At 39.2% G+C, this 14,135-nt stretch overlaps 1 protein-coding gene across 3 annotated transcripts in view; it reads left to right on the forward strand.

The window, feature by feature from the left end:
* Window positions 1–11,804: 11,804 nt before the first annotated feature.
* The window catches only part of LOC150081701 (uncharacterized), a 127,379-nt gene continuing 125,048 nt past the window's right edge, over window positions 11,805–14,135 (forward strand). For all 3 annotated transcript variants that reach the window (XM_090379564.1, XM_090379563.1, XM_090379565.1), the window contains exon 1: window positions 11,805–11,927. In XM_090379564.1, the coding sequence (XP_090235690.1) occupies window positions 11,868–11,927 (60 nt within the window). In that variant the 5' untranslated portion in view covers window positions 11,805–11,867. The remainder of the gene's footprint in view (window positions 11,928–14,135) is intronic.

Here is a 14,135-nt window from a genome sequence, read left to right on the forward strand (position 1 = left end):
TTTTGCTGGTGCAGCATAAGGGTTGTAGGGTTTTTACAATATGTCTAAGGCGCATCAGCGACTTAGAGATATTGTGCCATATATATTATATCTATAATCAAAAACTAAATGCAACTAGACATAATATCATAACAGTTTGATATTATAAATAAATATACTATAGATAGCTCTTAAAGAGAAAACTACAAAAGTAGTGTAAAAGGCATCAGTTTATCTGTATTTCATAGTCCTTTACAACGAGTTATCATGTATTACACTACCTCGAATAAGCAACGCTTCACTAATAGAGAAGTCTATTGTTACTTATTCTCAGTGGTTACCACCACCCAGACGGCCCCGTTTGAAGAATGGTATGGGATAAAATATTGTGTTATCCACATACTGTCCCTATTAGACTTAGGAAAGCAAAAAGGTGTAGGAGGAAAGTGACAGTAGGAGAGGAAGAAGAAGAAATGCCGTCGAAAGAGGAAAGGGACAGCTACTCCTCACACTCACTCACTGAACTAAACCACTCATGAATCCCCTGAATAGGCAACGCTATCCCATTAGGGAAGACTGTTGTTACCTATTCGCAGTAACGAGGGTCCCACGCCGACCGGGCTAGCCGAGTGGGTAAAGTACCTGCCCAGCAACCCAAAGGTCGCGGGTTCGATTCCCGCCTCGGGCTTGGATCAAAGTACTGCAAAAACCTTGGGAGGTGCAATATGGCCACAGAAGCCGATGCGCCAACAACTACCAAATCAAAAAAAAAAAAAAAAGAGGGTCCCACAAGTTCCCCCCAGACGCTACCGTTTGAAAAATGCTATGGGATAAGACAGGGGCGCATTCAGGGGATGGGCAGAGAGGACATATGCCCCTCATTAACCAAAAAATCCTAAACTAAAAAAAAAAAAAAACCCTAAAAAACTTGGTAGCCTTGCTGCCCCCCCTTACGATGATACCTGGATGGTCGCCATGCCCTCTCTTACGATGATACCTGGATACGCCACTGGGATCAGATGCTTGTTATCCTCATACTGTCCCTATTAGACTTAGGAAAGCAAAAAAAGTATAGGAAAGTGATAGTAATAGAGAAATAAGAAGAAATGCCATCGAAAGAGGAAAGGGACAGTTACTCCTCATACACACGCCACTCAAAAACTCAAACTTTTCGAATAGGCAACGCTTTTCCAGTAGAGAAGACTATTGTTACCTATTCTCGGAAACTCCGTGAATATCAGGCTCCCCCTGGTGACCGTTTCAAAGCTAGTTAGCTTTTAGTAGGTGGGGCAGGTACCCTGGTATTGCGAACATGACAACCCAGTTATGAAGTTAATCGCACAATACGAGAGATGCCAAAAGGTATACGCGATAATGCTATAATCAAAAACTAAATTTGAGGTATTTGAATTTGAGGTATTGCTCAAAACATCAAAGGCAGATATTGTTGGGATATCAGAGACGTGGTGTCACACAGATATAAGGGATGCAGAACTGCAATTTGGGGAGTACAACGTCTACAGAAAGGATAGACAGGATAGGAAGGGGGGAGGATAGTTAAGAAACACATAAAAACCAAGGAAGTGAAGCCAGTCGACATCGCTGGACAGTGCAGTGTGGAGTCAGTTTGGTGTGACATAAACATTGGGAGATCAAAATTGAGAGTAGGAGTGTGCTATAGGCCTAATGACTCTGATGAGTGTAATAAGGAACTGTACAGGGAAATAGAGTGGGCCAGTAAATCAGAGTGTCTTATAATGGGAGATTTTAATTTCCCAGATATTGACTGGATTTTGGGGGCTGGTTACTCACACACTAGCAGGGCTTTTGTGGATTTATTGGATGATTGTTTTCTACATCAGCATGTTCGGGAGGCAACTAGAGGGAGTAATACTCTTGATTTGATTATCAGCAGTGATTCTTCATGCATTAAGAATCTGCAGATAAATGAACCACTAGGTGGCAGTGATCACAGTGTGCTGAAGTGGGATTTACTCAAAGAGGTAACTACCATTAGGGGTAAAGGGAAGGGTTATTGCTTCCGTAAAGGCGACTACGATGGACTGAGACAGTATTTAAATTCTATACAGTGGGACCAACTGATGATGTTACCAACAGTAAATTCAAAATGGGAAGCATTCAAAGAACTTATCTTGGAAGCTACTAGGCTTTACATACCAACTAAGAAATATTGTTCAAGGTTTAGGCCAAAATGGATGTCAGATGAACTAATGAGGCATATGGCAGAGAAGAAAAATGCATGGGATACTTACAAATTAAGACATGACACAGAAGCCTATGATAGATACAAGTTGATATGCAACCAAGTTACAAAGGAGGTTAGACAGGCGAAGGCAGATTACGAGAAATCCTTGGCAAGGGATGCAAAGAAAAACAGCAAAGAGTTCTTTACTTATGTAAACTCTAGAAGGAAGGGGATGAATCAGATTGGTCCACTTGATATTGATGGGTCAACTGTTGATGATCCTGCTCAGGTAGCTAACAAACTAAATGAATATTTTGCATCGACATTCACACATCAGGAGTTATTCAGCAAGGGGAATGCCAGAGGTGTATTCAACTCTAGCAGTAAGCTACAGAATCTTGAAATAACTGGGAGTAAAGTGGAGGAGAAACTGTTGAAGATAAACACAAGAAAGGCACCCGGGGTGGATGGGATCAATCCAGTTATATTAAAGGAGGCAGCAAAGGAAGTAAGCAAACCCTTAGCCATAATTATGAGAGCTTCCTTGGACTCAGGAGAGGTACCCATAGACTGGAAATGTGCAAATGTGACCCCAATTCACAAAGGAGGATCAAAGGCTAACACAAGTAATTATAGACCTGTGAGCTTAACTTCTGTTCCAGGAAAATTAATGGAGGCACTGGTTAAAGAAGCACTGCAGGATCATTTAGACAAGACTTCAGTTATAGCTCAGACACAGCATGGTTTTGTTAAGGGGAAGTCTTGCCTGACCAATTTGATTGGATACTATGATGCAGTCACAAAAGAACTGGATGCAGGGAATAACTTTGATATTATATACTTGGATCTTAGAAAGGCTTTTGATACTGTTGTACATGGAAGACTGCTACACAAATTGGAGCAGTGTGACATTGGAGGCAAATTGCTGCTATGGATAAAGGGGTAGTTGAGGGGGAGAAGACAGAGAGTGGTAATCAATGGACACTGCTCATCGTGGACTAATGTTATTAGTGAAGTCCCTCAGGGCTCAGTGTTGGGTCCATTATTGTTTTCTGTATTTATAAATGATATTGATGATGGTATATCAAGCTTAATGTCCAAGTTTGCAGACGATACAAAGGTTGGCAGGGTTCTCAAGGACACTACTGACACTATGCTGCTGCAACAGGATCTGGAAAGGTTGAGCAGATGGGCTGAGAGGTGGCAAATGAAGTTTAACATTGACAAATGTAAAGTACTACACATGGGAAACAGCAACCCCAGAGCAACGTATGAACTCTGTGGTACTACACTGACAGTGGTAGAGAATGAAAGGGACTTCGGGGTGGTTGTGCAGGCAGATATGAAGTTCTCTGAGCAGTGCAGACGGGCTGCAAGAGTAGCTCATGGAGTATTGTCAATGATATACAGGAATTTTTCCAGCAGGGATAAGGAGGTGATTATTCCATTGTATAAGGCAATGGTCAGGCCACACCTAGAGTACTGTATACAGGTCTGGAGGCCTCATTTCAAGAAGGATGTAGAGCTGCTGGAACGAGTACAGAGAAGGGCAACAAGATTAGTGAATGGAACAAAGGGGTGCTCTTACGAAGAAAGGCTTAAGTTTTGCAAATTGCAGTGTCTGGAGACTAGGCACCAGCGAGGTGATCTGATAGAGGTGTATAAAGCCTTGAATGGTTTAAGCATGCTCAATGCTGATGGGATTCTTCCTCTAGCTCAGAAAAATCACCTGAGAGGGCATAAATTCAAATTGAGGAAAGAGATGTAGGATAGACGTGCGGAAATTTGCCTTTAGCCAGCGGGTGGTTGGTTGGTGGAACAGACTTCCATCCCTTGTGGTGGAGGTTGATAGCCTAAATAAGTTTAAGGCTCAGCTGGACAGGTATTTTGAACGAACAGAGGGGTGAAGTGGAAGTGGGTTTTTTTTTGGCTGATGCTGCATAAGCTTGCTTTCTTGCATCAAATGCCTCTACTAATGCTAATGCTAATGCTAATGCTAAATGCAACTAAGCATAATATCATAAGATCTTGAAATTATCTATTTAATATCGGTGTACATACACCATAGCTCTTAAAGAGAAAACTACGAAAGTAGTGTAAAAGGCCACTACTGAGTGTAAGTAACAAAAAACTTCTCTGTTTGTGAAGCGAGCGTTCCTTATCCCCAGTAGTGCAATACGTAGTAACTTGTTGTGAAGGATGATCACAATATGAGATACAGATGAAATGATGCCTTTTACGCTACTTTCGTAGTTTTCTCTTTAAGAGCTATCTATGGTGTATTTACACCGATATTAAATAAATATTATATCTGTAAATTGCGTGCGTTCTGTAGTCGATTTGCCAATTTTTCTGGAGGAAAAACCCGAATTTCCAGGAGAAAAGACTATGAAAAGATTACCATCACTTGAGAGCAACTTACTCAGCCATATTGTGCAAAACTCCAATCAAAATTCTTCACGTCATTGACATTCTAACTCAGATCTTTTCCACCTGGTGTGTGGAGGACGATAATACCAACTGTGCTACCCTCGAGGGCGCATAATACATAACGTAACTTAACATGCCATAATAAGTACTGCCCGAACGATCAGGAATACCTCAGGGGCTCACATCTGGTGAGTATGGCTTGGCACACCTAGGGTCCTGAGCTGGATATCATCATTCTTCTCTTTCTTGGTGATTCCCTTTTACTTCTGACTTGTTTTCTCTCTCTTTCTCTTGGTAATTCAGATTATTTTTTTTATTTTTTATTTTTTTTGTTGGTGCAGCATAAACCTCAGGCTTCCTCGCAGTATATGGCTAATAAGATTCGTCAAATTTTTCATGACGATTTAGGGAAAAGGAGGGTCTGTGTCGCATAACCGCACGGATGAGCAGAAGCAACGAAGAGTGTCCTCGTGCGAAGACTAATTATCTCGACTATGTTTTCAGTGGAAATGATTGTTAGTTGTTTCAGTACAACCCAGAGATGAAGCGTCAGAACATGCAGTAGACTTAAAACTTGCCAACAAGGCCCAAAACGTTTCGTTTACAGATGTCCAGGTACAAGACGATGCTGATCATATTTTTCGACAAAGAGGGTGTGTGATTCACAAGGAATTTGTGCCTGAAGGCAAGAGAGTCAGTGCTTCGTTCTACATGCAGGTGTTTCAAAGACTATTGAAGCACCTTTCCCTCGTGAAGCGGTCGCAGTTTCTAGAGAAAGGCAGCTGGTTCTTGTGCTCGCCCATTTCACATTTGTGATGATATTTCTGACGAAAGGTGACATTGTGCTTTTGAGCTCCTTCACTTTGCGTTATTTTTATTGCACTAGTCTTAGAACTTTATTGCCACACTTCGTCTAACTACTGTCTAGGAGAAGAGGAAGGGATTTTGCTATCGAAAAGCCGATTACAGTGGGATTTAAGTTTTTAAAGCCTTTTCAGTGGAACTACCTGATGTTACCAACCTGAAATTCTAAATGGGATGCATTCAGTGAAGTAATCGTAGAAGCTACTAGGCTTTTCATACCAAGTAGAAGATGCTGTTCAAAGTTTAGGTCTAAATGGATATAAGATGATCTGATTGAGAGCAGTGGAAGAGAAGAAATATGCATGGGACAATTATAAATTATCAGAGTGTATGCAATGCTACAGCAAGTAAAAGTTACTCTGCGGTCAGGTCACTAAAGGTGTTGGGCAAAGTAAAGCAGATTATGAGAATCCTTAGCTGAGAATGCAAAGAAAGGTAACGAATGCTTTTGCTCATATTAACGTTAGCAGGAAAGGGATGCGTAACATTGGTGTAACACTAGATATAAATCGCATAACTAGTGATGATCCTTTGGAGGTTGCTGACACACTGAAATCTACAGTCAGGCATGAAGAAATCTTTAGGGATGGCATCACCAGAATTACACACCACGCTATAACTAGGAGTTAAATGATTTTGTTATAACTGAAAAGAAAGCGAAAGAGAAACTGCTGAAGCTAAAAGTGGATAATCACCTGGAGCTGGTGGATCTATGTCGTTTTATTAAAAGAGCAGCAAAGGAGGTAGCACAACATTGACAATAATTATGAGGGCATCCTTGAATTCAGGAGAGGTTCCTATAGTTTAGAGGTATGCAAATGGATTTGCTGTTTACAAACTGGGATAACTGGGATATGACCAATTATAGACTTGTAGGCTTGACTTCTGTTCCCGGAAAAATAATGGAGTCAGTGGCTAAAGGAGTACTGTAGGATCATCTTAAGAGTGGAACTATACGAAAATCACAGAATGTGTTTGTTAAGGGGGATCCTGTCTAATCAGCTGCTATAGCATATTAACAAAGGATCTGGATGGCAAAAGCTTCAGTAAAGTGGCAAAAGCTTCAGTAAAGCTTTTGCCACTGTTCCATATGAAAGGCTTCTACAAATTGGTGGTACAATATGGAATTAGAACCAAGTTACTGCTGTGGATAAGGTATGGTTTAGTAAACAACAGAGAATATGGTTAGAAATGAAATGTCTCTTTTTGGACTAATGATGGATGACTATTGGAGTCTCTCACGGTTCGGTGCTGGGGGCCCCCTTTCAGTTTATAGTACGTATTAACGATATTGATGAAGACATATCAACGCTATTATCTAAGTTTGCAGTTGATGCAAAGGTTAGTAGGGTTAATGCTAAGAACCAACTTACTACTGCAGCAAGACAGAAAAATCAGGCAGATGAGCTTAGATGTACCAATTGAGGTTTAACGCATTTATCAATTTAATTTAAATTGATAAATGCATATTAATGCATATAGTCAGCAGTAATTCCAGAATAACATTCCAATTAGATGGCGGGGAACGAAAGAGACATAGGGTTAATTGTACAGTCGTCACTTAAGGTAGTGGAGAACAAAAGAGTTCTAGTGGTTATTATATATTCTAGCATGAAGTTCTCTGAGCGGTGCAGACAGGCTGCTAGAACAGCTCATGGAGTTCTGTTAATAATATGTATAAATTTTGTCAGCAGGGACAACGAGGTGATTTTCCCATTGTGTAAGACAATGGTTAGGCCATCTCTTAGTACTGCACGCAGGACTGGAAGCCTCACTTTAAGAAAGATGTGGCTGGCTCTCTTGGGTTCTCAAGAACACTAACAGGTACCCTTACCACAAATAATTTTTGGTTCTGAAAATTGCAACTCTTGGAAACTAGGAATTGCAAGGAGACCTGATTGAAGTGATTAAGGCTTTAAATAGGTTGAGTGAGGATTCCAGTCCTGCGTGCAGTACTAAGAGGTGGCCTCTTTCTTAGACAACCACCCTTGTGTTTTAGCAAGCGGCCGTTCTTTCCTGCCTGGGGGCATACGAGTCGTGGTAGTAAATAGCTTGTAGTATGCTGTCCATACGATGTACTTAATGTACATGGGGGAAGAAAGTAATCTGATGGAATGCATAAACGGGATGATTGCCAGGTTGCGGTTGAAGATGGGCAGTATTACAGAAACTGCATATCTTGTGGACTGTTCTTGGAGTGCTGTAGTTAAGGTGTTCAAAGTGTGGATGGATAATGGCCAGAGCAGCAGAGCAGCCCACGCCTCATTGATTACCGTGAATTCCAAACTGGCTTAGATAGAATTCTCTACCCTTGTCTCATGCTGCTTTGCATTAATGGAGTCATAATTTCATATAGTTAGTTCATGAACCACAGACTACATAAAAGTTATACACATTTCTGGCCATTTTACAGAGATCCGAATCATCACAAAGTACCTCGGCGGAGTTGAACTAACTTTCCTGTGCCGACTTACATTAAGAAATTTAGCAAGGACACACGATGCAAGAGAGCAAGCTTATATAGCATCAGCCAAAACACACACACACACACACACACACACACACACACACACACACACACACACACACCCTTCTCATTTCACCCATCCATTCGCTCCAAATGTTTGTCTAGTTCTGCCTTGAATCTGTTTAAGCTATCAACTTCTACGACAGATGGAAGTTTGTTTCAGCAATCAACCACAAGCTGGCTAAAGGCAAATTTCCGCACACCTATCCTACAACTGTCTTTCCTCAATTTGAATTTATGCCCTCTCAGGCGATTATTCTGAGCAAGAGGAAGAATCCCATCAGCAATGAGCATGCTCAAACCATTCAAAGCTTTATACACCTCAACCAGATCACCTCGCAGGTGCCTAGTCTCCAGACATTGTAATTTGCAAAACTTAAGCCCTTCTTCATAAGAGCAACCCTTTGTTCCATTCACTAATCATGTTGCTCTTCTCTGTACTCTTCCAACAGTTCTACATCCTTCTTAAAATGAGGCCTTCAGACTTGTATACAGTAATCAAGGTTACCATTGCCTTATACAAGGGGATAATCATCTCCTTATCCCTGCTAGAAATATTCCTGTATATCATTGACAAGACACCATGAGCTACTCTTGCAGACCGTCTGCACTGCTTAGAAAACTTCATATCTGCCTGAACAATTACTGCCAGGTCCTTTTCATTCTCTACTACTGTCAGTGTAGTACCACACAGTTGATACGTTACTCTGGGGTTACTGCATCCAATATGCAGTTCCTTACATTTATCAATGTTAAACTTCAGTTGCCACCTCTCAGCCCATCTTCTCAGCTTTTATAGATCCTGTTGCAGCAGCGTACTGTTATTAGTGTCATTAACAACCCTGCCGATCTTCGTATCGTCTGCAAACTTCGAAATTAAGCCTGAAATACCATCATTAATGAATACAGAAAACAACAAATGACCCAGCACTGAACCCTGGGGGAGTCCACCAATAACATTAGTCCACAATGAGCAGTGTCCATTGATTACCACTCTCTGTCTCTTTCCTTCCAACCATCCCTTTATACATAGCAGCAATTTGCCCCCAATGCCACACTGGTCTAATTTGTGCAGCAGTCTGCCATGTGCAACAGTATCACAAGCCTTTCTAAGATCCAAATAAAATAAAAATAAATAAATAATATATGATATCACTTTGCATCCAGTGCCTTTGTGACTACATCATAGTATCCAATCAAATTGGTCAGACAAGACATCCCCCTAACAAACATACTCTGTCCGAGCTATAACTGAAGTTTTTCTAGATAATCCTGCAATGCTTCTTTAACCAGTGCCTCCATTAATTTCCCTGGAACAGAAGTTAAACTAACAGGTCTGTAATTACCTGTGTCTCCCTTTGATCCTCCTTAGTGAATTGGGGTCACGTTTGCACATTTCCAATCCATGGGTACCTCCCCTGAGTCCAAGGAAGATCTCATAATTATGGTTAAGGGTTTGCTTACTTCATTTGCTGCCTCGTTTAATATAACTAGATAGATTGCATCCACTCCAGGTGCCTTTCTTGTGTTTATCTTCAACAATTTCTCATCCACTTTACTCTGAGTTATTACAAGATTATCTAGCTTACTGCCAGAGTTTAATACACCTCTGGCATTCCCCTCCCTGAATAATTCGCATGGACATGTCTATACGAGTTCATGCAGTGGAATGCAAATAGTCGTGTCACGTGTAAATCCTTATGTCTTCTGGCAGGAGTAGGTCTACTAATCGGGAAAACTCGGTCCCTCGCGGTGGAACATAATACTGCAATAGATCAGGCCGTTGTGATCTTCAGGTCACTCCACCTCCCCGGGTGGTCCATTCAATAATAATTACAGTATTTTGGAAATTGTAACTTGCGTAGTACGCGACCGTCAACTTGTGTGGACTTGTGCAGTAGCATACCTCTTTTGTGATTGTTTTGGAGCCACTATAACGTTACTTTGAACCTCCCCATGCTGTCTCTGATAGGCCGTCATGGTATGATTGTTAAAGTAGACCAGTACACACTCTTATCATATGTAGTATACCGAAATCTGTGTATATTTTGGCGAATTGTTCATACCGTTCTTGTTGTAACAACGGCAGGAGTTTTTCAAAACCGAAACTTACAAAAACATCTTAGCTATCGGTATGAAACACCATAAACTAAAGATTTTTGTCCTAATAACCATATAAAGCAACGTTTCCAAGGAGTTTTAACAGGAGATCATTCATTCAGTACTGTCAGTTATTCGATAAAGGGTAGTGTTATCGAATTTGTTCTCGTTTTAGGGATTGTAATGATACTAAAAGAGATAGACGTTTAGTATTATAAACAACATTCTTTGGTAAACCGTTACACAAAACACCCTCCAGAGTGTAGATTTTCGGCCTATGCTGTTTTTTAAATAAATAACGAGATGAGTGGGAAAATAGGCGACCTCACAGAGGACCAGATAAAGGTTGTAGATGGAGTAAGTAATTTCATGAAAATAGCATCCTTATTAAATAAAAAATCATAATAAAATAAATTAAAATGCATTTTTATGCTTAAGAAGGTTGAAATGCTTAAACCTCTTAAGTGGAAACAGGCGGTCTGTAAAAGGGCATGCCCTCACCATTTAGAGTTGTGTCATACCTTTAAACTAGGCTGTAATTAAGGCTGAAAATAAATATTTTAAGTTAATTGTATTAAGTCTATTATTTGCTTTTGTAATTGCCATTCACCTTAAGTTCCGCACCACTCCTTTTATATAACTTTTTATATTTATAATGCGTTTTTAAAGTTGTTATGGTCCAAGCAAGTGCTTCAAATAAGAAAACTTCTGCCATATTGTGTTGAAGTAGAAAGTGCCCTTTATACTTGAGTGATGCAAGTCATAAGTTGCTTGACACTTAAAACTGAATTTTGTTTAATCTCTCATTCATGGAGTCCTGTTTGTTGTTGCATATTGGAACCCTTTAGGTACCAGAGCCAAGGCCGGAATATGGTGACCAGCACACTTTCTTTGGACATGAGACTGGAAGGGATGTAATAATTAAGGGATTTAATAATACAGGCTATAGTTATTTGGGAGGCGTAACACTTCTTGAGGTGCTGCTCAGCAAACCGTATTTGGACTCTGCGATCTTAGTAATACATTACTGACCAGAAAAATCCTTTTTTTTTATTGGATTTTGTTTGATTTTGTAAATACATGGTGGGCTTACCCAAGGTTGGTAGGATCTACCTAACCCCGGGGGCTCACATCTGGTGAGTATGGGCTTGGCACACTTGGTCCTGAGCTGGATATCATATGGCTAATAATAATAATAATAATAATAATAATAATAATAATTCTTCTCTTTCTTGGTGATTCCCTTCTCTCTCTCTCTCTCTCTCTCTCTCTCTCTCAGAGTAACGTGGGAATTTTTTTGGTTGGTGCAGCATAAACCTCAGGCTTCCCTGCACCATATAGCTAATAATAATAATAATAATAATAATAATAATAATAATAATAATAATAACAACAACAGGAATGGAAAAGGGTTGCGAAAAGGTCTACCGGAAACTAATTTATAACTATAAACTTAATTTTTTCATTAAAATTTTTTTTTTTTTTTTTTGTACGTATTTTAACTAACCCCCATTGACTAATATTGGATGGGGATCTCATGTTTCAGGATTGGGCAGTGCTAAAAATATTAAAATCAGCTCTGCTACATACAGAACTTTGCTAGTGTTTAATGTATAGTACAGTGCTGTATTTCAAAAACTCTCACTCTTCTTATTGACAGAGATTCTTTGCGTTAGATGGCAGCAGTGTATCGTTTGTAGAGCCGTGTTGTTGATGGTTTAATTAGTCCATGTTGTTATTATTTAAAGACTTGAATAAAAAATGGCGGAGGGTTTAAATCCTGACCAAGATCAGCTGTCAACTTTACGAGGGAAGTTAGGGGTATGTAAGAAAATTAATTTCTATTTGCCAAATTTAAGAAGTCATGCATTACACAATTTGTTTGACCTAATGAACATCGTTCAATAGTTTCCATCTGGAATAGAAACTTTGCGAACTTAGTGGCCGTCTTGACTCAAGGTCCTGTACACAAAAGTTTGAGCTGTCAGTCAGCTATTGTTTGTGTGTAACGATGTGTGTTTATTTTTTAGAGCAGAATGATTTTGAAATGCTCTACAGAGAGTGTTTGCAAAGAATTATGTATATATTTATTATTATTTGGTCATTCAGCCTTCAAATAATTGCTGAGGCCGATCGGAATTTAAATTCAGAAATGAAATCGCATGTTAGTTGATTCACGAGTTAGACTAGTAATTACCTCTTTTAAGAAATTGAGATTCAAAATATTAACATATTAAGAGTCCGCATTCATCAATCGGATAGAGATTTTTATTTAGAAAATGACAAATTGGGATAAACAAATTCCTCCACCCTAAAGAGGAAAGCTAACCGCTTTGGTATGTTTTATATACATCAACAAAATTAACAAATATTCAAGCATAAACAAAGAAAAACAATTATTACAACAAAAATAAATTCATATAAAACTATATTGCATTTGATGCCTGCTTTTATCAGAAAATCAAAAAGTGGGAAGCAGGATTATGAATACCCTTCATATTGTAAGAGGGATACCAAGTTAAGGGAAAGGTTAGTTAAATGCTTTTTGGACTGAGTTATGGGCACTGAGATATTTGAAGAACTGAAGCTTTTAAGAAGTGGGTGTGAACAAAGCTTGAAAGGGTAAAATGGACAGATAGGATTAGATATTATAAAGTACAGTGGAGGAGGGTAGGAGAATTTTGAGGTGTTATAAAGGCTATATAACCTTAGAAATGAAGGGAAAGACCAAGAGGAAAATAGAGAATTGGAATTGAATGATTTCGTAGAGGCTGATGGTATCGAGGCTGAAGGAGAGGGCAAGAAATAGGGAGAGAAACAGATGGGATTGAGTTCTGGCTGTCATGTACCTGCAGTGTGGCAGAGAACTTATGATGGTGTACTGCAAGAGCAAATGAAATGGTACTGTTATTTTCTTTATTTATTTTTTACTTTTTGTTAGCGCATCGGCTTCTGTGGCCATAATGCACCTCCCAAAGTGTTTGCATTTTCTACTCTGATCCAAGCCTGAGGTGGGATTTGAACCTGCGACCTTTGGGTTGTCAGGCAGGCACTTTACCCACCTGGCTAGCCCAGTCAGCAGGTACTGTTATAAGTCCAATGTTTTCTCTAAAATTTCTGTGTTGAATTAGCATGCTGTAAGCAATGCTGTCTTCATTTTTTGGCTAGTCATTTTTTTTCTTTCCTTGGTAGATATCTTACACTCTTCCAATTTCATGTTAAAATCTTATTACCATTTGAAATTATACTGAAGAAAAAACAAAAACTACATAAACCAACCACAGAAATATACTTCATATTTCTATGAATATTATTTCCATAATATTCTTTTATTAACCATCTCATAGTTAAAGTTAAAAATTTCATAAATTCTCTCATTCTAAGCAGGAGTGGGGGTTGAATCTCTAAACACTTCAAACTTATTACATTACTGTATTTGCCCCTCTGGTCGTGTATAGTGCAGGTGTGGTTCTATAGAGTAAATAACTCCAGAGTTTGAGCCAAATTTAGAACTTTACAAAGGTCTACACTTCTGGCAATATTTGGGGCCAGGACAATTTTTTTCTGTTTCCTCACACGTTTTGACAAAAGCACTTCTGCTTGACCTCCACCTAGTTTTCACAGGTTTGTGTTATAAGATCCAACATAGAACCCCTACTGAGTTCTTTAGAATAACCATTAACATTAATGCTTATGTCAAAAAAGAAAAAGATCAGATGCTGAAAAAGTGCTTTAAAATCTGGCAAATATTTATAGTATTTGTTATATATAGTGCAAGGAAGCCACAGGCTTTTGCTGCACTAACGAAAACAAAAAAAAAAAAAAAAGTAGATAAGAAAATACAAATTATATGTTTCCCTCCTCACATGGGTAACTATCCAGTTGACCTTTGAATTTATTCAAACTGTCACCCCTCAACTATGTATTGAGGGCTGCTTGTTCCAGCAGTCAGTGTCTCACAGGCTAAAAGTTAAAATGTATAATTTATTTGGGGGGTTGCTAATCCCAATATGTTAAGATTTTGCATTT

The sequence above is a fragment of the Mastigoproctus giganteus genome, chromosome 8, assembly GCF_048544385.1.
Source record: "Mastigoproctus giganteus isolate SK-2022 chromosome 8, ASM4854438v1, whole genome shotgun sequence".
In the NCBI taxonomy this organism is placed as follows: domain Eukaryota; kingdom Metazoa; phylum Arthropoda; class Arachnida; order Uropygi; family Thelyphonidae; genus Mastigoproctus; species Mastigoproctus giganteus.